The sequence below is a fragment of the Hyperolius riggenbachi genome, chromosome 8, assembly GCF_040937935.1.
Source record: "Hyperolius riggenbachi isolate aHypRig1 chromosome 8, aHypRig1.pri, whole genome shotgun sequence".
Lineage (NCBI taxonomy): Eukaryota > Metazoa > Chordata > Amphibia > Anura > Hyperoliidae > Hyperolius > Hyperolius riggenbachi.
The window spans coordinates 130,400,068-130,421,353 of NC_090653.1; the positions used below are offsets into that span (position 1 = coordinate 130,400,068).

Consider the following 21,286-nt stretch of genomic DNA (forward strand, 5'->3'; position numbering starts at 1 on the left):
CGGGCATAAAACAACCTATTATTGCGAAACTTGCTCACGCAGGCCCGGATTACACCCAGGAAACTGGTTTACAATTTACCATACCTTGGCTTTCTCCTCTGCTACCAGCCAATGGAAGATGCCAAACTATCCAAATAAGGTATCAAATTAAACGTTATAATGTGTTCTTTAAAATAGGATATACCATGTTACGTTCCATGTTAAAATGGGAGAGAGAGTAAGAGGGAGAGTGCATTTCTGTAAAAAAAAAAAATAAATACAAAAAAACTCAGAGCAGAAACGACTCCCTTTGGGAAAGAACTCCGAGTGGAGGGACAGGCATCTGATTATGGAAAGGCGGCTCACTATACTCCCCGATTGCCCCTTTCCCTATGCATAGCAAAGCATAAATAAGAAGTTACTCACCCACCTCTCAGCACTCCACTGACACGATCTACCTTCAGTTGGGGGCACCTTTAGCTACTTAGTATAAGGTAGCCAGAGCTATCCTCAGTGTTGAGACATCCGTAGCTACCTATGACTGGTAAGGGAGAAGTGACAGCTGGGCCAGTGGTGTGGTTCAGCTGGAGTTTGTAGGTACAAGTAGAACTCCAGGCAATTAAAGGTGAATGGAGTAATGGTCAGATGCAGGGATGGCATGGTCATAGCACTTCTCCAGTTGCGGCTGTAGAGTACACAATGGGGTTCAGTGCTACCCAGTACCACTGCGGTGCGGTTCATGCAGTGCAGCATACAGTCCATAAACTTAAAGCTTACAACCCCGTGCACTGCCTGATAAGACACTGTATGTGGCGCATTATTATGTTGGAAATAGTTGCACCGCATTACAAATGTACCAATGTGAAAGTCCCATCAAAATATATTTATTTTGTGTTACAATGTAATGTCCATTCCGCCACAACACAATGGATGTGGTATGGAAGGAGTCTTATGAACCGGAGAGACAGAGGAGAATTATGGGTATCTTTTAAGCACAGCTGAAGTATGAGAAATATGGAGGATGATAGATTTCCTTTCTAACAATGCAAATTGCCTGGCTGTCTTGCTGATCATCTTGCTCAGTTGGGATTTGGATACTGTTGTTGCCAAAGGGATCAACAGGACTGCCAGACAACTGGTATTATTTAAAAGGAAAAATGGCAGCCCCAATATGCTTCTGCTCTTCAGCTTCCATTTATATAATGTTGCTGTGATTTCCAGCAAGTTTTTAAAAACTGTAGACTAAAGTTGAAAGATGCTGTAGACTAAAGTTGAAAGATAACTTTTATTGGCATTCAAGTGCAAATTTACTCTTGTAGTGACGACATACAGTATGGTGTTGCACTACAGTATTATTTTGCCCGTCTGGAGTACTTTCCTTTATAACAGAAGAAACATTGCCAACTGAAAGAAGAGGATTGTGAGAACTGCTGCTTCCCAAGTGAATCTGTTCGCACTAGAGCTTGCTCTTATTCCTGGAAAAAAAATAAGATGGGTTATATTGCATCACTCTTTAACTTGTTGGAATTTTTCAGTAAACATGCACACAATAGATATTAAAAACCAGACTTAAAGTGTACCTGAGATGGGGCAGGAGAGAAAATTAATACATACCTGGGGCTTCCTTCTGCCCCCTCCGGCCTCATCGCTCCCTCAACGTCCTCCGCCACCTCTCTGTTTGTCTACAATCGGCCCCGGTAAGTTGGCCAGTCAGGCCACTCTGGCTGCACGTGGTTTCCCCATCGCACTTCCGTGGTCGGGAGCTTTCTACCACTGCACAGTAGTCGCTCCCAGCGACGGGGGCGTGTGTGTGGCCAGGCTGCGCATGCTAAGTTGGACCCAGACCAGCGGACCTACTGGAGCTGATTGCAGACAAACGGAGAGTCGGTGGAGGACATTGAGGGAGTGATCAGGATGGATGGGGCTGGAGGAAGCCCCAAGTATGTATACATTTTTTCTCCTGGCCCATCCAAGGATGGTAAAGATGTAAAAGAGCCCCTATGGGGGACTTACCTTGGTAGGGGGAAGCCTCTGGATCCTAAAAAGCTTCCCCACATCCTCCTCTGTAGTCTTGTTCCAGCTCTGGGACCCCCCAGACAGTGGCCTCCCTATGCATTGTGCGCTAGCTCCATCCAGCTTTGGCGCCGGCAGTAATGGCTGAGCCCGATCAGTTCTGTGCTGCTGCGCATGCACAGACTGCTCATGCATGTGCAGTAGTGCCGACCTAGCCATCTCCAAAGATAGATGAGCAGGACAGGGCTAGTGTGCTAGTTGACTTTCTGGTGTCCCTGCGCTAGAACAAGACTGCAGATGAGGATGGGAGAAGCCTCTTTTAGATCCCCTTAAAAGTTAAACTGTGTTTTTTTAAAAAAAAAAACACATACTTACCTCAGTAGAGGTAAGCCTCTGGATCTTTCACCATCTCCCTCCTCCTCATTCTTTCAGCGCTTAGACCCCTGACGATTGTGGCTGCACCTGCATACAAGAACAAGCGCAGCCGCACTACGCAGTAGCTGCTGCTTGGGCTCGGCGGAAAAAAGCAGAGCCAGTTCGGTTCTATTCTACTGACCAAGGAGGAAGTGTAGTTGCAGTGCTGACCACAAAGAGTTAATCTCTATTAGCTGTGGGAGGAGTTGAACTGGGTCAGTTCATCTGCATTGTGCTAGGTAAGGATCTTCAAATTTACTGGCTATAAGGAGCTACTGAATTTGGCCTACTTGAAGCAAGGCAGGTGCTTTCCATTAGGGATGGTCAATGAGATGCAAATAAGTATGTGCTTACGCAACTGTCAAGCGAATTCTATGCATATATCTTTATTGTTTCAGCGCTGAGACCCCTGATGATTGCCGCTACACTCCCATACAAGAACAAGCGCAGCTGCACTGTGCAGGACGGCTCACGTCTGGGCAGTAGCTGCTGCTTGGGCTCAGCAGAAAAAGCTGAGCCCGTTCGTCTCCATTCTACTGAGAAAGGAGGAACTGTAGTTGCAATCTGACCACAAGTAGTTCATCTCTAATAGCTGGTGGGAGGAGTTGAACTGGGTACGGTCATCTGCATTGTGTTGGGGAAGGATCTTCAAATTTACGGGCCATAAGGAGCTACTGAATTTGGCCTACTAGAAGCAAGACTGGTGCTTTCCATTAGGGATTATAAATGAAATGCAAATAAGTATGTGTGTATGCAGCTGTTATGCTGATTCTATGCATATATTTGTAGCTTGAAAATAGACAAATCAGATACCACATCAGCTGCATTTGACAGGTCAATTTTCAAGTTGCATGTCTTTCCATAAAACTGGCATAAAACTTTGCATTAACTTGGAATTATTTGCATCTCATTGGTAATCCCTACTTTCCATATAGCCATTGGACAAAGTTCAGATGTGCTGTGTACAAAATGTTGTGCAATGTTAATTATTGCAAATTTATAATCCTATGCTCTAAAAAAACAAAACAAAAAAAAAACCTGGCCTTACAGCAACTGTATAGTCTGCACTCACAATGGGGGGCGCATCAGGAGGTCTGTTTGAGGGACAGCAATATCTATGTGCTTTGCTGGTGCTAGTGTACTATTGAATGCAATGCAGAATCTATATTTTACCGGCATGCATCCCCCTCAGAACTTGCAGCTCTGGTCAAGTGTCTGATAAGTGCCTTCATGGTAGGGACCCTCCTGGCCGGAGTCCAGAATCACTTGGGCCTCATACACTTCTCTCCCCTGTGATGCTGTATCAGTGGCCCTGAGTATTCACAGTAATGCACTGTGACAAGCCTACACTGAACAATAAATGTTTGAAAAGTAAAATATTGTTGAAAAATTAGACACATTACAGTGGATAAAAGACATTTCTCACATTACTGGTGCTATCCTTTTTCTGTGGTGATGACTTTTTTTTTTTTACTCACCTCTATACATAACTGAAGACTGAATTCCCAGCCAGTACTTGTCATAGGCCTCAGCTACAGTTGCTCTAGATATAAAAGAAATAACAATGGTTCAAATATTATAAAATGATCACTAAACTGGTCTGCTTTTAGTCAACAGCAAAAGTAAAGAACCGCTATTCTGTTTTTCATGTAAAGCAAGCCTGAACTAAAAATAAATTTATGAGATAATTTAGAACCTCTGTGCAGACTCCTATTCCTGTTTTTAATTTAAGGGGTTGACTTTGATATCTAAAATGGCCATTGTTCAACAATGTTCATTCCGCTGCAAGCCCTCCCCCCCCCCCCCCCCAAAAAAAAAAGTAATGAACATTTCAACTTTCCAGTTCTCTTTTGTTATCCGCAGTTTTTGCTCACCCAGATAAAATTAATCTGCTCCTGTTTACTTTTCAGGCCAGCCCCTGGCTGCATTCCACCGATACAGATAACACTGCTCTCTAAAGCCTTTGAATGTGGTTGGGAGCACACTAGGCAGTGCAAAAAAGCATGCTTTTTGGAGCGTTTGCATTTAATTAACCTCCCTGGCGGTAATCCTGGCCTGAGCACGGGCTCTGCTTTGTGTGCTGAGAGCTTACCGCTCAGGTCAGGCTGGCAAAAAAAAAAAAAAAGCTGTGTACGCAGCGTTCCTGGGTCCTGCGCGCGATCGACGCTGCACAGTGGGACCCAGGCTCCTTTCCCCCGCATCCCTACCTCTTTCCAGGTCGCCGGGGTCCCCTCTGTTCCCGCTATTCTTTTGGGGACCCGGTGGCCAATCAGTAGATAGTGTATCATATAGATGTGTATATACATTTATTTATACGCACACACGTTTGCAAAAGTATTCGGCCCCCTTGAAGTTTTCCACATTTTGTCATATTGCTGCCACAAACGTGTAAGAATTTTTTAGGAATTCCACGTGAAAGACCAATACAAAGTGGTGTACATGTGAGAAGTGGAACGAAAATCATACATGATTACAAACATTTGTTACAAATAACTGCAAAGTGGGGTGTGCGTAATTATTCAGCCCCCTTTGGTCTGAGTACAGTCAGTTGCCCATAGACATAGCCTGATGAGTGCTAATGACTGAATAGAGTGCACCTGTGTGTAATCTAATGTCAGTACAAATACAGCTGCTCTGTGACGGCCTCAAAGGTTATCTAAGGCCCAGTGCACACCAAAACCGCTAGCAGATCGTCAAAACGCTAGCGGTTTTGGGAGCAGAGAGCAGATGTTTGGCCGGGTGCACACCAAGCGGATTTTGTATGCGATTCACCAGCCGTATCAGCCAGTGAAAACGCTTGGCTATTGTATTTCAATGTGTGGTGCACACCGGCGGTTTGAGGTTTTTTAGCAAACGCGCAGCAGGAGGCGCGTTTGCGGCTTGGCAAAAACCTCAAACCGCCGGTGTGCACCATCCCATTGCAATACATTAGCCAAGCGTTTTTATAGGCGGATGCGGCCGGCGGATCGCTCCAAAAACCGCTTGGTGTGCACTGGGCCTAAGAGAATATTGGGAGCAACAACACCATGAAGTTCAAATAACACACCAGACAGGTCAGGGATAAAGTTATTGAGAAATTTAAAGCAGGCTTAGGCTACAAAAAGATTTCCAAAGCCTTGAACATCCCACGGAGCACTGTTCAAGCGATCATTCATAAATGGAAGGAGTATGGCACAACTGTAAACCTACCAAGACAAGGCCTTCCACCTAAACTCACAGGCCGAACAAGGAGAGCGCTGATCAGAAATGCAGTCAAGAGGCCCATGGTGACTCTGGACGAGCTGCAGAGATCTACAGCTCAGGTGGGGGAATCTGTCCATAGGACAACTTAGGCCACATACACACATCAGACCATAGTCTTTTGAAAATGAAAGATCACAGACCAATCTTACCACCCTGTACACACAGATTCTGTACAGACACAAAAGATCAGTATCTGAAAAAGATCTGTTCCTGCCAAAAATCCATTCCTGCAAATTGCAATGATAGTCTATGAGATCTGCAGATCATCATACACACATGATTTAACTGACATTCATCTGCAGATCAGATCCACCAGGATGGATTTTCAGATCTGCAGATGATTGCTTGATCTGCAGATAAATGCCAGTTAAATCATGTATGTGTGATGATCTGCAGATCTCATAGACTATCATTGCAATTTGCAGGAATGGATTTTTGGCAGGAACAGATCTTTTACAGATACTGATCTTTTGTGTCTGTACAGCATCTGTGTGTGCAGCATCTTGCAAAGATTTTTTTTCTGATGTGGAGTTCAGCTCCATAGAAAAGACTGTGTAGGTATGGCTCTTATACTACATGAAGGGTGGTAAGATTGGTCTGTGATCTTTCATTTTCCAAAGACTATAGTCTGATGTGTGTATGAGCCTTTAGTCGTGCACTGCACAAAGTTGGCCTTTATGGAAGAGTGGCATGAAAAAAGCCATTGTTAGCAGAAAAGCATAAGAAGTCCTGTTTGCAGTTTGCCACAAGCCATGTGGGGGATACAGCAAATATGAGAAAGAAGGTACTCTGGTCAGATGAGACCAAAATGGAACTTTGTGGCCAAAATGCAAAACGCTATGTGTGGCAGAAAACTAACACTGCACATCACTCTGAACACACCATCCCCACTGTCAAATATGGTGGTGGTAGCATCATGCTCGAGGGGTGCATCTCTTCAGCAGGGACAGGGAAGCTGGTCGGAGTTGATAGGAAGATGGATGGAGCCAAATACAGGCCAATCTTGGAAGAAATCCTCTTAATCTGCAAAAGACTTGAGACTGGGGTGGAGGTTCACCTTCCAGCAGGACAACGACCCTAAACCTAAAGCCAGGGCAACAATGGAATGGTTTAAAACAAAACATATCCATGTGTTAGAATGGCCCATTCAAAGTCCAGATCTAAATCCAATTAGATCTGTGGGAAGATCTGAAAACTGCTGTTCACAAACGCTGTCCATCTAATCTGACTGAGCTGGAGCTGTTTTGCAAAGAAGAATGGGCAAGGATTTCAGTCTCTAGATGTGCAAAGCTGGTGGAGACATACCCTAAAAGACTGGCAGCTGTAATTGCAGCAAAAGGTGGTTCTACAAAGTATTGACTCAGGGGGCTTAATAATTACGTACACCCCACTTTGCAGTTAATGTTTTTTTTTTTTAAATGTTTGGAATCGTGTATGATTTTTGTCCCATTTCTCACGCGTACACCACTTTGTATTGGTCTTTCGTGTGAAATTCCAATAAAATTGATTCATGTTTGTGGCAGTAATGTGACAAAATGTGGAAAACCTCAAGGGGGCTGAATACTTTTCCAAACGTGTGTGTGTGTGTGTGTGTGTGTGTGTGTGTGTGTGTGTGTGTGTGTGTGTGTGTGTGTGTGTGTGTGTGTGTGTGTGTGTGTGATTTATCATGTCTTTTTTTTGTTGTTGTTGCTAGGTAGGTTTCACATTGATTTTTTACTTTTTAATAAGGAAGCCCCATGTTTCCTGGCTTCCGGGGTGAGTAGCGGATGATGGAAGAAACGATGTACAGTACAGCGGATGAGCGGACAGGTGGCGACACAAATGCAATGGATGGAAACGGCAGGTAATGTGACCATTCCTGAGCAGATGCACTTAGGCCTCATTCACATCTAAAATCGTAATCACAAACGCAAGCGTTTGTGATTTTGTGTGACAGGTTTTTTTACCCTCCCGGCGCTCCACTGTGCGCTGTTTTTGGTAAAAGCGCTTTTCTAAGTGCTTTTCCAGAGTGGTTTTGTCATTCACTCCCTGACGCGAGTCAGGAAGTGAACTCTGACCCGGAAAAGAATAAATACAATGTATTTATTCTTAAAAAAAAAAAAAATGCTAACACAATCGCCGCATAAAGCGGATTTGTGAGGTGAGCATTTAGCACTCTTCCTATTCTTTCCATTATAGCGAAGAAAAACAAAAATGGTACAGGCACCGCTTTGCGGACTGCACAGCAGACGCAATGCGCTGATATGAACCTTCTCATAGAGATTCATTGCACAAGCGTTTTGTGGGCGATTTAGAAAATTGCCTGTGCTGGGAAAGAAAGGGCAAAAATGCCCTTAGTGCGAACGAGCCGTTACTGCACTGTTTCTACATCCGCTGTGTTTGCTTTGCAATGTGAACTGGCTCTAAGGCGGTGTTTATACAAGCAGTTGTCTGTGTCTTTTCACCATCAGTCAGCTGCAGTTGTGTTCTGATGGTATTCGGTGGGAGGCTGGCAAGAATGCTGATGTGGCACTAATAAAGCCCCATTTCAGCGGATTCCAGTCTAGGGAGGCAGTCATTTTAACAGGTAGTCTGTTTGGTTCCTGACTGCCAGGTAAGGAACTCAGCCACTTGTGTGGATATCCACTCAGACAGCAGGATAGCAGGCTGCTTTGTTCTAGTGGTTGATTGGGTGTTCTATAGTTTCCCTACAAAATGAGCCCTTTCATGTAGATTATGCATGCAGCTACCACTTCCGCTCACTTACACAAAAATAAACACGCCTGGGCTGCTGGACTCTGGTGGCATCCATATATATACTGTAGATTGGTCCTTCAAATTGGTGTTAGAGTGTGTAACTGCACCGACAGTGTTTCCAGGGCACTGCAATCAAAGGATATATCATTAATATAACAGTATGACTTCGGCTGGCGAACCATGTACCTATTTTACTAGGTATATGGTTATTCTCACACTATCATATGATTGAAGCTGTTAGGTCTGGTTCACATTAGAGTTAAAAAACGGTCCGGTTCGGATCAGAAGGGAACGGATCGTAACCGATGGAAATGGATCCAATGTTAACCCAGGGATGGATCTGGGGAGGGGGAAGGGCAGGCGGGTCTCTTGCGGCAGGTGCTTTGCAGGCACTTTGTCCCCGCTTGTGTGTCCGTTCCCCGGTCCCTCGCTTGTATTTGTGCTGCTGGTGCTGCCCCTCGAGTGTGTGTCAGGCTGTCAGACAGCATAGCAGGGACGGATCTGAGCATAGCGGCAGTCATACCTAAATTCAGCCGCTCTCTGCGGAACGCAGACCTAGTCTCTCTGTCGCACCTCTAGTGTTGGCTTCTGCAATGCGCGTCATCAGTGAAGCCAACTAGAGGTGCGACGGACACCAAGAGGAGAGGAGACCAGGTCTGCGTTCCGGAGAGCGGCTGAAGTAAGTATGACCGCCGGTCTGCCGCTGCCTAAAGTGCCTAATTGCTGCTGACAGTGCTGAGTCAGAGAGAGATTCTCTCACCCACTTCTGTGCACAGTGCACCCCTCAGCTGAGCTACATATGTGCCCATCTGTGTACCCCTCCTCACGCTCACCCACTTCTCTGCGCATCTGCACATGTGTGAGGGATACAGAAATGTGGCAAGGGGTCGCATATGTGGGTAAAGGGGTGCACAGAAGCAGGTGAAGTGGTCGTGAAACATATCCGGGTGACCGTGAGGGCCTGAGGGGTGCACAAAAATGGCAAGGGGGTGCACAAATGTATGAGGGAGAAGAGTCAAGTCACGTGGGCACATAAGTGAATAAGGGGTGCACCGTGCACAAGTGGGCGAGAGATTTTCAGATGGATGAGAGTGGCTCATCATTACATGCGAGGATTGAGTTTGTAAATTATGTATAAACAGTAGAGATAAGAGCATAGGCACCAAAACCTGACCTTGCCCCAGGCGCAACTTGGTCTAGATCCGTCCCTGTGTTAACCTATAATCCGTTCACATCCATCCATTCAAACAAATCCTTTCTGCATGATCCGCTGAACGGACTGCAACTTTGTTTTTGTTTTATTCAGACCGAACCGATGAGCCCAGTGGAACGGAAACGGAAGCTGAATCGCCGTAATGAGAAAACAAAAAGTTTCTTCCTACTATTAAAGAAACGGACCATTCTAAATAGAAAAATATACTTTGAAGGTGAAGGTCTGGGGGTGGATGGGGGGAAACGGAACAGAAGCAGCAGAACGTAAATGGAGTGGCAACTGAGTGAAAACAGATCCAATTGACCGGCGATCAGATCCGTTTGCCACTTCAACGCACGTGTGAACCAGGTCTTAGTGCAATCTAAGGCTCCCTGCACACTGCAAATCCGTTTTGCGATTCTGTTTTTCAATTCCGATTTTCCCTGAATACATTCAACAGAAAAACTGAATCAAAAAATGCAGCATGCAGTAAAGATTAAAAAGCGGAATCGGAATCACATGCAGTGTGCAGGGAGCCTAAGGACTTTGGTTTTTGGGAGTACAACTACCTTTCGTCAGATCCATGAGAATACCAATACCAACAATTAAAACACGTGCCAAAAAGGATAAAGTGTTCAAAAACCGTTTAAAAGATAGAGCAGTGTCCTTGCTTCAGCAAGACGAAATAACCCAGAAAAGGTTAAAGGTTTATTGGACACAATGGTAATGCATTTCATGGTCAATAATCCTGTTTCTAAGGTCAGGTTGAATGCCTTTACCACTTCACCACTGAGGGGTTTTACCCCTTGAACACCAGAGCAATTTTCACCTTTCAGCGCTCCTTCCATTCATTCCTCTATAACTTTATTATTACTTATCACAATGAAATGAACTATATCTTGTTTTTTTCTCCACTAATTAGGCTTTCTTTAGGTGGGATATTATGCCAAGAATTATTTTATTCTAAATGTGTTTTAATGGGAAAATAGGAAAAAATGTGGGAAAAAATTATTTTTACGTTTTCGGCCATTATAGTTTTTAAATAATGCATGCTACTGTAATTAAAATGTAGTTGCCCATTTGTCCCGGTTAAAAAAACGTTTAAATTATGTCCCTATCACAATGTTTGGTGCCAATCTTTTATTTGGAAATAAAGGTGCATTTTTTTTCAGTTTTGCATCCATCCCTAATTACAAGCCCGTAGTTTATAAAGTAACAGTGTTATACCCTCTTCACATAAATATTCAAAAAGTTCAGTCCCTAAGGTAACTATTTGTTGTTTTATTTAATTGTATATTTTTTTTTTTTAATTACAAAAAAAATAAATAATTGGGGCGTGTGGGAGGTAATGAGTTAATTTATTGTGGAAAACTAATGTATTTGTATATGTAAAATGCTTTAGGGTGTAGTTTTACTATTTATACAGTGAGTTTGTTTACATGTGACCTGTAAGCGTCCAGAAGGACGCTTACAGGAAGCAGTACGAGGCTGGGAACATCACAATGATCGCGCTGTTTCTAATAGAAGCAGCGGATCATTGCGGGGGCTTAGATCAACGAACGGGAATGGATTTTCCCGTTCATTGATCTCTGGGCGAGCGGGCGGCGGCGGCGTGCACGAGCGGCAGGAGTGCCCGCACGAGCAGCGGTAGTGCGGACAACGGCGGTAGCGCGGGAGGTACAGATTTCTCTGTCCCTTGGTTTTATAAGGATAGAAAAAGGGACGGAGATATCTGTACCGCGGGGGGTAAAGTGGTTAAAATCACCACTAAGGCCTGGGGCACACCAAAACCCGCTAGCAGATCCGCAAAATGCTAGCAGATTTTGAAACACTTTTTTAAAAAAAATTTATGAGGCGTTTTGCAGATTGCTGCTGCGGATTTCAGTGTAGCATATTTCATATATTGTTACAGTAAAGCTGCTACTGAACAGCTTCTGTAACAAAACCGCCTGGCAAACCGTTCTGATCTGCCGTATATGTAATACTTTTTGAGGTTGGCATAGTTTTCTGCTGTCCCTTAACTTTTTATTTAAAGTGCAACCATCCCTTGACATCCCACACAAATGAGGGCAGGCTTGTTCTCTTGTTCTCATCTGCCATTTTGGGAGGGCAAATTCCAAAGTATTGCGAGCACACTGGACAGCTATTTCAAGCCATTTTAATCACCCACTATGTAAAACATCTGACAATTGTTTTGGGGTCAAAAAGCTGTACCCCTTTATCAAGACAAAATCCCACAGTGTCATGGGCACTTTGTGATGTTGCCTTGATAAAGGAGTACAGCTTTTTGACCCCAAAACAATTGTTGGTTGGTTGGTTTCGCCCCACAAACATACAGGTAAGTGAAATGGCTTACCCCTAAATTGGACCTAGACTACGATGTACCTATGTGTACAGTTGGGGTTAGATTGTGAGCCCCTCTGAGGGACAGTTAGCAACATGACTATGTACTCTATATAGCGCTGACATTTTCTGAAGCACTTTATAAATACTAATACCGGTAATTATATGACCCTGGTGATGAGGCAAGTTTTTTTCACTTTGTAACTAACAGTTTGTCATGAATCCAGGCCTGGTGCATAGAATCACCAAGGTTCGTTAAGGTTCTGCAGCCCAGAAAACCTTATTAAGGTCTTGGTCACATAGACTATTCTTTACTCAACAGAAGGTTCATAAGCAGAGAGTCACCGAGTACTCAAATACGCTACACTTACGGAGCAATGTGCTGCTGTGTTGCTAGCCAAATAATTTAGTTAGTGAAGGAGCAATACACCAATTGTTGCTAGTGATGGTATACTGGAAAATGGAAATATATTTCAGTGATTATGACACTGATGGGGGGCCTCTATGATTAGGCCATGTGTGCCACAAAACTTAATTCATCCTAATCATTATCTCAGAGTACCTGCTGTTTTTTTTTCCACAAATTAATCACTAACAGTATACTTGCTTGATTAAACAAGGGATCTCTTTATATGAGCAATCTTCATGTATTACCGCTAAGATCTTGGTGTTATTTGGAGGCTGCAGCCATTTTCCATATAAAGTGGTCTGTGCAAAAGTCCGAGTCTCCAGCAGGATTCCTCTGTAGCTTGGGCCAAGTATCTGAACTGCAGAAATAAAAAAAAAATATTTGCTCAAGTGCAATTCTAATTTTTGTTGTAAAAAAAAACTTCAAGAACTATATGCTTTGTATGGCAGAGTAAATTCCAGTCAATTCCTGAAAGGAAGTGTGAGTTTTACTGCAGGAAACCTAACCACGGTACTGTGGCAAAATGAAAACCATTGCTAAAGCATTACAGTGAGGCGCTAGGCTCTACTACGGCTCATTGAAGATTTTGCTTACATGCCTGAAGAAGCGGAAACCTAGTCCCGAGAAATGCATTGCAATCTATGAGAGTTTTCGTTTATTTGGATCAATAAAATTACAATCCTTAAAGAAAATCATAAGGCAAATAAAAAAATTAGGTGAACTTATGTGGGGCTTCTTGCAGCCCCCTGGAGTTGTCTTGTACCCACGGCGTCGGTCTGAGTCTCTCCGCCAAGCAGCGGAGACCCCCGCAATGCTGGCCAGCCACGCACCTCCTCACCGCTGGGCCAGGAGTGCTCCCGGCAACAGGAGCGCGATTAAAGTCGTGCATGTGCAGTAGCTGTCCCCTGCCCAGCTTCGAAGGGGTCGTTACTGCTTGCCGGAGGGAGTTGGACCGACATTGTGAGCACAGGATGACTCCAGAGGGCTACAAGGAAATAAAATCTATTTTCTAAATTATAATAAATAGCAGCCTTTTTTTCAGCTGCATGATGACAAATATAAAATATTTTACATTTATTGGAGAAACCCCTCCCTTCCTTTCATATTGCCGGGTCAGAATCTGGCAGACTGGTGGAGTAGGAGGTGTCCAGCAAAGGAGGAATTGCTAATGGCTGCCACCTGTATTACCCTAGTTATGAAAAGAGAAGGGTGAAAAGCATGCACTGAAATGCTCATAGGCTTGAAGGAGTGTTTATTTATCTTTTTATGTGTCAGAGTGATGCAATTAAATATTTTGAATTAAAAAAAAAAAATGTTGGTTTGGGTCCGATTTAAGTCTCTTTTAAAATCACCTCTGAGTGTTTTCCCTGAGGGAAGTTTACACTTAAATCCTCTATTTCTAAACTTTTTAAAATAATTTTATTTAACTTTCTGAACCACATACACAAAGCATTACAGTTACGGTACTTTTCTTAATGAAAAGTGATAATAACGTGGGGGAAAATGACAACCTGGGATATTTTAAAGCAGAGATGGTACTTTTTCTGTGTTTGGTGAATAGTTGAGACCAAAGTGAGATAGTGGCTGCAATGATAAAATGACCATTCTGACCTCCTTCCTCTACCTATGATCACTATTATAAATAGTGAAAAGCAACAATAAATCAGAATAATATAACAAACAACATCAATAATACAACAGCTGTTTGCAAATATTTATATTTTATTATGCAAAATGCATTTTCCTGCTATATAAGAAAAAATAAGTATCTAACATATATGTATATGTATTTTCAGGATTTACAATAATTTAAAAGAAATAAAGAACTTGTGTGTCAATTAACTGTGATGATGTATTGGATACAATTCTACTAAGTTATAGATTTAACATATCTGTATATAATGCTGCACATTAAGATGCCTCAATGTCTACATGTAGAATATAATATCCTGTAGAGCTATGCAGAATATACCAGCTTACCTTGTATAGCTTTGCCTGGCTGGAATGAACTGGAGTTTGTCTTGATTATATAGGGCGCAGGATTTGGTTGTGGAGAGATTCCTACATGACCTGGCATCATTGATACGCAGGCAGATATAGGTGCTCCACTTGGGAATGACATAGATGTGGCACTGAATGCAATCAGAACCAGCAGCAGTGACAGACCATACTGAGCCATCTCCTGGCTTGATGCGTTGCTTGGTTGTCCGTACCTTGTAGACACTAATCTTCACCACAGTGGAAAAGAGGACTTTTCTCTCTTGTATGCCTTCTGACTCTTACCACTTCCTCCAGATGCAGTTATAAAACATAGCATTGTTAACTGTTTTTAAACAGCCATACCAAGATAGTTGTATCCTGTGAAATCAGTTTGTGTGTGGTTGTTGGCAATGCTTATGAGTATGTCATATGGAAAAAAGGTGACATTCAGAACATCTAGAAGTAAGAATGTCTTTTTTGTGCTCACATGCCATGATTATCTTTTGTGTCTTCTGAGAAATATGAATAAGGGGGAAAAGAAGTGGGTTAAGAGTAGCAGGAGAGGTAGGATTGCTGGCAGAGTAAGGGCAATGTCACATGGGCAGCTAAGTCACAGAAAATCGTTATGAAAAGGATTCTCTTTTCATAGCAGTTTGTTTGCTTTAACTAATTGTAAATCATGGAAGCTACACTTAAGTGTATTATGTCTAGTCGTCGTAACAGGATCCCCTGTGTGTCATGGTCCTAAGAGAATGAGCTGGGCTACCCTGGCAGGGAGACTGGGTACCCTGACCCAAAACCCAAACCATATTTTTTGGACTATAGGACTCTCCTGACTATAAGACCCACCTAGGTTTAGAGGGCAAAAACCAGGGGGGAAAATATATATACTAAACCTGGTACATACATGGTGAAGGGGCATCTTTTGGATTATACCCCCTTTGTACCTCATGCCTCCTTGTACCTCCCTGTGTCCTCTGTCCCCTTGTGTCCTCCTATGACCCCTTGTGTCCTCCTATGTCCTCCACGTGTCCACGTCTGTCCTACTTTTTGCCCCTTTGTGTCCTCCTCTATGCCCCTTTGTTCTCTGTTTGTCCAGCTGTGTCGTCCTCTGCATGGTCACAGTACAGGGAGTCCCCGACATTGCGGCGGGTTGGATGTTCATATTGGCAGTCATTTGCCAAAATGCCATTGGCATTTGGATTAAAAGACGCAGTGACTTTTTTCTCCACTTTTGGGGGAGAAAAAGTGAGTCTTATAGTCCAAACAATACAGTAATTAGCACTAGAGTTCCATGGATTCTTGGAGAGAAAATATTATTATACATACCTTAGTTACATTATTAATATTTACTCTTTGGGCTGATTTGTTTATATAATATTTTGTGGATGGGTGTAGGTCAATTTTAGACTTCCTGGTGCTGACTAGATTTTCTGGCTGTAATGGTCTACAGCCTACAACTCCACTGATTGATAGAAAACAGAGGTTGTATTCTTCTGTCTTTTGCAACACGCTGTAAGGGCTGGAACCCACAGGAGCGCTTTTGGCAGCGTTTTGGCAGCACTGCGATACGCTAGCAGTTTGCCAAAACGCTGGGCTAATGTTAATGGATGGGGCAACTTCCACAGGAGCGTTTGCGTTTCCCAGAAACGCAAACGCAGGACCTGCAGCATTTTGGGAGCGTTAGCGCTTTAATGTAAAGTATTGAAACGATAGCAGAAACGCTCAGCAAAACCTAAACTGAGCGGTTTTGCTAGCGTTTTGCGGTTCAGCACACTGTAACAAAATGAAAAATAATTCACAGGACCAATCAGGATAAAAACGCAAAACGCTACGCACCTGCTGGGCAAAAAAATACAATGTTGCAAAACACAACCAAAAACGCGCATGAATCCGCTTGCAAACCGCTCAGAAAAAACGCTAGCGGTTGCATTTTGCGTTTGCTGATTTCAGTGGGTTCCAGGCCTCACGTAGTAACTAGTCCATCTATGGAGAACAAGATCCTCAAGGATTTTTGTAGAGGTTCAAAAGGAACTGAAACACTCCCCTACTGCAAATGCTAAACCAAGTGCGATGTTACCTTCCCAGTGAACACCCACCTTTTGGTAATTGGCTGAAAATGAGAAAGAAGCTGTTGTTCCCATAATGTATCACTTCAGAGCAAAAAGTGGTTATATAAATCATTATTTATGTTCCTGCAAAGCCATGCATCCATCCAGAACCACAGGTTTATATCACAGCTATAGTATACTGACTTTCCAGAGCAATATAATCCAACTTCATGAGTGCTAGGCATGGACTGATGTGGCTCTATGGTAGGGCTTGTGAAGTAGAGGTATAAAGAGTACCCAGTCAAGTTATGTAAAATCAGAACAACCAGGATACTGAAGAGGGCCAAAAAGATCCAGCAGCTGTAGAAGTCATGAAGAAAAAAATGTTACAAACGTTCTCCTCTCTTTGACCTCATAGGAGCAGCTTTGAATGCTTTGCCTATAATTAGTTCCCTGGATTTCTTTACTGTAGAATGTTGGCCTACACTGCAAAAACTGGGTAAGATACACTGCAGTGCTGATGCCTGATGTCCTTTTGTATTGGACACTGATTTGTCTGCTAAGCAGTGGCGTAGCTAAGGAGCTATGGGCCCTGGTGCAAGTTTTACATGGGGCTCCCCAAGCACTCTATACATAACAATTAATTTCCACAGTGAAATGGGCAAGTAGGGTATGAGAAATGATATTTTGTTAATGATTACTACTATTTAAAGTATCTATAGAAGTGATTATTATGAGCACAGGACCAATAGAGAGCTAATACTTTGGTTGAAGGAGGGCTCTGACCCAAGGGCCCCGATGCGGTCGCTACCTCTGCAACCCCTATTGCTACGCCACTGCCACTAAGAAATGTGAAAGTGTGTGCAGGCCCTTGAAGAGCTGCTCTCAGCTGGCTGTTGGCCAAGAATGCAGATTGCTGAATGCTCCTGTTTTTCCACAGATTCAAGTGGGTCATTGCCTCTGTTCCCAAAGAAAAATTCCCAGTGATCTCTAATCGATCCAACTCCAGCTATTTATAAACGTGGCTATATAGTGCTATTACCATTTAATAAATAAGCTGAATTCTGAAATTTACCAGTCCTTCCTTGAAACTGAGGAGCTGTTAATTGACAAATAGAAGAGCAGCCATATACAGGTAATCCCTGACGAATGAATGGCTGACGAATGAACACCCGACGCATGAACAACCCGCCGTTACGAATGTTGGGCTTGATGATGTCACTTCTCCGACACATGCAATGGCGAATGATACTGTGGGAGCAGTCTGAGACTTTTCGGTGAGCAAGGGGGACACGGGGGAGAAACCGAGGCGGCACAAAGGGGGACACTAGAGGCACGGGGCAGAGGGGAGGCACAGTGGACAGAGATGACACATTGTATAAACTTATGTATAAATTCAGGTTAAGAACAAACCTACAGTCCCTGTCTTGTTCATTATTCAGGACTACCTGAACTCCAAGCAAACTAACAAATAGAAAGATGTCTCCCCCCCCCCCCCTCCCGTTCCCTCACCTGGGGCTCCCCCTTCCTCGCTCCTCCCTCCAGAACTAAGTATTGTGTGGTGGCTGGCAGCGGGCGGGATTTACCTGCGCTTGTTCCAAGCGCCGGATGGAGCTCTGCATGCCGCTGCTCTGGTCTAGATCAGTCCAGACTAGTGGCAATGCAGAGCTCCATCCCACCTGGGAACAAGATAAGGTAAGTCCCGCCTGCTGCCAGCCGCCGCACAATACTTTGTTCTGGAAGGGGGAGCCCCAGGTGAGGGAAGAGGGGGAGTAGTCCCCCCTTCACCGCCGCTGTGCCCACCGCTCCTACTTCTCTGCGCTGCCACCCTTCCTCCTGGGGACACACTAAAGTCCTGCCTACCTATTCAGGGGACATCTATACGTCTGCCTACCTATTCTGGGGACATCTGTACGTCTGCCTACCTATTCTGGGGACATCTATACGCCTGCCTACCTATTCTGGGGACATCTATACGCCTGCCTTCCTATTCTGGGGACATCTATACGCCTACCTATTCTGGGGACATCTATACGCCTGCCTACCTATTCTGGGGACATCTATACGCCTGCCTACCTATTCTGGAGACATCTGTATGCCTGCCTACCTATTCTGGGGACATCTGTATGCCTGCCTACCTATTCTGGGGACAACTGTATGCCTGCCTACCTATTCTAGGGACATCTATACTCCTAGGCAGAAAAAAGGTAGGGAAGAAAAGAGCGCTCTCTAGTGCATTAACTATTTCAATGTAGCTTCATACGCAAAATGTAAAAATAAACTCACAATGCAAATAATTAAAACATCGCATATCACACAACAAGTGTTTCATCACCGCTTCCTGCAGATGGAAGTCTGGTCGCCTCAATACTGTGGCCAGCAGTGATTGGAATCCGGAGTTCCGGTAGCGCCAGCGGGAGGAGGAACACGGCGGAATCTCAGCAGCTGCCTGCGCCTATTGCGTCATTACGTGTTTCGGCGTTCAACGCCTTCGTCAGATGACGCAATGGCGCAGAGGACGCAATAAAAATGCAAGTGGTTGCTTGGCAACCTTTGCCAAAGTCTACGGAGGCTCAGTGTAAACAAAAAGTTCACGCCAAACAAGGGGCGTGCGGACGTTCGGCGTCATATTGCTATGCAACAGGGGAGGACTAAAAAGGTTACAGTGGCCTCGCTCATCAATGAAGGGGCGGTGCAGCTGTAAATTAATCTCTAAATTCCATCACTGTTGCCCGCACCTTGCACGTGACAAGTATAATGCTTAAAAATTCAGATTAAAACAATTAAAATAAATATGAATTCATATAAATCACTCAAGGAAATAATACAGACAATTGGCTATCCCATAATTCGTTCAAAATTGATAAAATACATGATAAAATACATAGAAATTTCCCATACTTATGTATTATATTTTTATATACTTTTAAAAAATTCTCAAAAAATTATTTAAATCTTTCAAAAATATCTATATATGGTTGGTCTAAAGCGCTACGGCTCAGGGTTGCACGCATGCGTACTGGAAACAAAAAGTGTGCAGCCTTTTCACTGCTTAAAGCCCCAATGGTTCATCTTCATTGTAACCACTAAGTGCCCGATCATACATGTTTTATAGCGGTCAACCATGTAAACAAATGAATAAATGAATGAATACATAATTAGGAATATATATATATATATAGAGAGAGCGATGAATAGCACATTTAATCATGAAGTCATCATAAGGACTTGATAGATTATTCTTCATCATTCCTGGAATGTTCATATACAGGGACTGACCCAAAAAAATGTTATTAATATTATTCCCAAAATGGGGGAAAGTGTACAAGAAAAGGAGCTCACACATATGCATGTACACACATGCATATAACAATATGCATGCATATACATATACACACTCCTGTGTAGATTAACCCCCCAATGGCCCCATAATAACTTACTGGTTAGAATGCAGGGAAGTGTATCGGGGGTCAGGAACATACATGATATATACCATACATGTCTCTACACATATCTCTACATATATGAGTCAAATGGGCACTAATTTCAAAGATGTTATAACAGTAATTTGCAGGGATATGCATTTACATCATAAATATTAGATATTAGATATATGTGGCTACTTCCAACCCCTCATTAAGGCCTACTGGAGTAAGGGAATTAAGTTTAAAAATCCAATAGGATTCGCGTTCGCAGAGTTTCTTAAATCTCAAGCCTTTATTAAAATTCTTGTTAATAACTTCTAACCCCATTATCTTCAAACTGTCCGTTTTTCCGTCATGTGACTCCAAGAAATGTCTAGGGACTGTGTGTTTTATACATCCGTCCTGGATCTTCCTTTTATGCTCACCTAACCGTTGTCGTAGGGGTCTAGTAGTCCTACCGACATAATATTTGTTTTGACACCCACAGGTTAGTGCATAAATGACAAAGGAAGAACTACAATTGTTGAAATCTTTCAATTTGATTATTTCACCACTACTGTCACAGATGGTAGACATACGGTGTTGGATGAATGTGCAACATCCACATCGTTTTTTATTGCATTTGAAGTTTCCTACTAGATGTGGAAACGCCGTAGCGCTTTAGACCAACCATATATAGATATTTTTGAAAGATTTAAATAATTTTTTGAGAATTTTTTAAAAGTATATAAAAATATAATACATAAGTATGGGAAATTTCTATGTATTTTATCATGTATTTTATCAATTTTGAACGAATTATGGGATAGCCAATTGTCTGTATTATTTCCTTGAGTGACTTATGTGAATTCATATTTATTTTAATTGTTTTTAATCTGAATTTTTAAGCATTATACTTGTCACGTGCAAGGTGCGGGCAACAGTGATGGAATTTAGAGATTAATTTACAGCTGCACCGCCTCTTCATTGATGAGCGAGGCCACTGTAACCTTTTTAGTCCTCCCCTGTTGCATAGCAATATGACGCCGAACGTCCGCACGTCCCTTGTTTGGCGTGAACTTTTTGTTTACACTGAGCCTCCGTAGGCTTTGGCAAAGGTTGCTAAGCAACCACTTGCATTTTTATTGCGTCCTCTGCGCCATTGCGTCATCTGACGAAGGCGCTGAACGCCGAAACACGTAATGACGCAATAGGCGCAGGCAGCTGCTGAGATTCCGCCGTGTTCCTCCTCCCGCTGGCGCTACCGGAACTCCGGATTCCAATCACTGCTGGCCACAGTATTGAGGCGACCAGACTTCCATCTGCAGGAAGCGGTGATGAAACACTTGTTGTGTGATATGCGATGTTTTAATTATTTGCATTGTGAGTTTATTTTTACATTTTGCGTATGAAGCTACATTAAAATAGTTAATGCACTAGAGAGCGCTCTTTTCTTCCCTACCTTTTTTCTGCCTACCAGCTATTTACTGTGGTCCCAGAGTAATCCAGGAGCAGCACTCAA

At 43.2% G+C, this 21,286-nt stretch overlaps 2 protein-coding genes across 2 annotated transcripts in view; one reads left to right on the forward strand and one right to left on the reverse strand.

Annotated features, from left to right (window-relative positions):
• Nucleotides 1-1,245: 1,245 nt before the first annotated feature.
• Nucleotides 1,246-21,286, reverse strand: part of LOC137529119 (putative ferric-chelate reductase 1) — a 31,142-nt gene continuing 11,101 nt past the window's right edge. The window contains exons 2-5 of the mRNA XM_068251104.1: nucleotides 12,575-12,687; nucleotides 8,396-8,511; nucleotides 3,885-3,949; nucleotides 1,246-1,454 (exon numbers count right to left, since the gene is read on the reverse strand). Of these exons, the coding sequence (XP_068107205.1) occupies nucleotides 1,360-1,454; nucleotides 3,885-3,949; nucleotides 8,396-8,511; nucleotides 12,575-12,687 (389 nt within the window). The 3' untranslated portion in view covers nucleotides 1,246-1,359. The remainder of the gene's footprint in view (nucleotides 1,455-3,884; nucleotides 3,950-8,395; nucleotides 8,512-12,574; nucleotides 12,688-21,286) is intronic.
• Nucleotides 7,389-21,286, forward strand: part of AKAP14 (A-kinase anchoring protein 14) — a 51,708-nt gene continuing 37,810 nt past the window's right edge. Inside the window, exon 1 of the mRNA XM_068251103.1 lies at nucleotides 7,389-7,492. The gene's annotated coding sequence lies outside the window, so the exon portion shown is untranslated. The remainder of the gene's footprint in view (nucleotides 7,493-21,286) is intronic.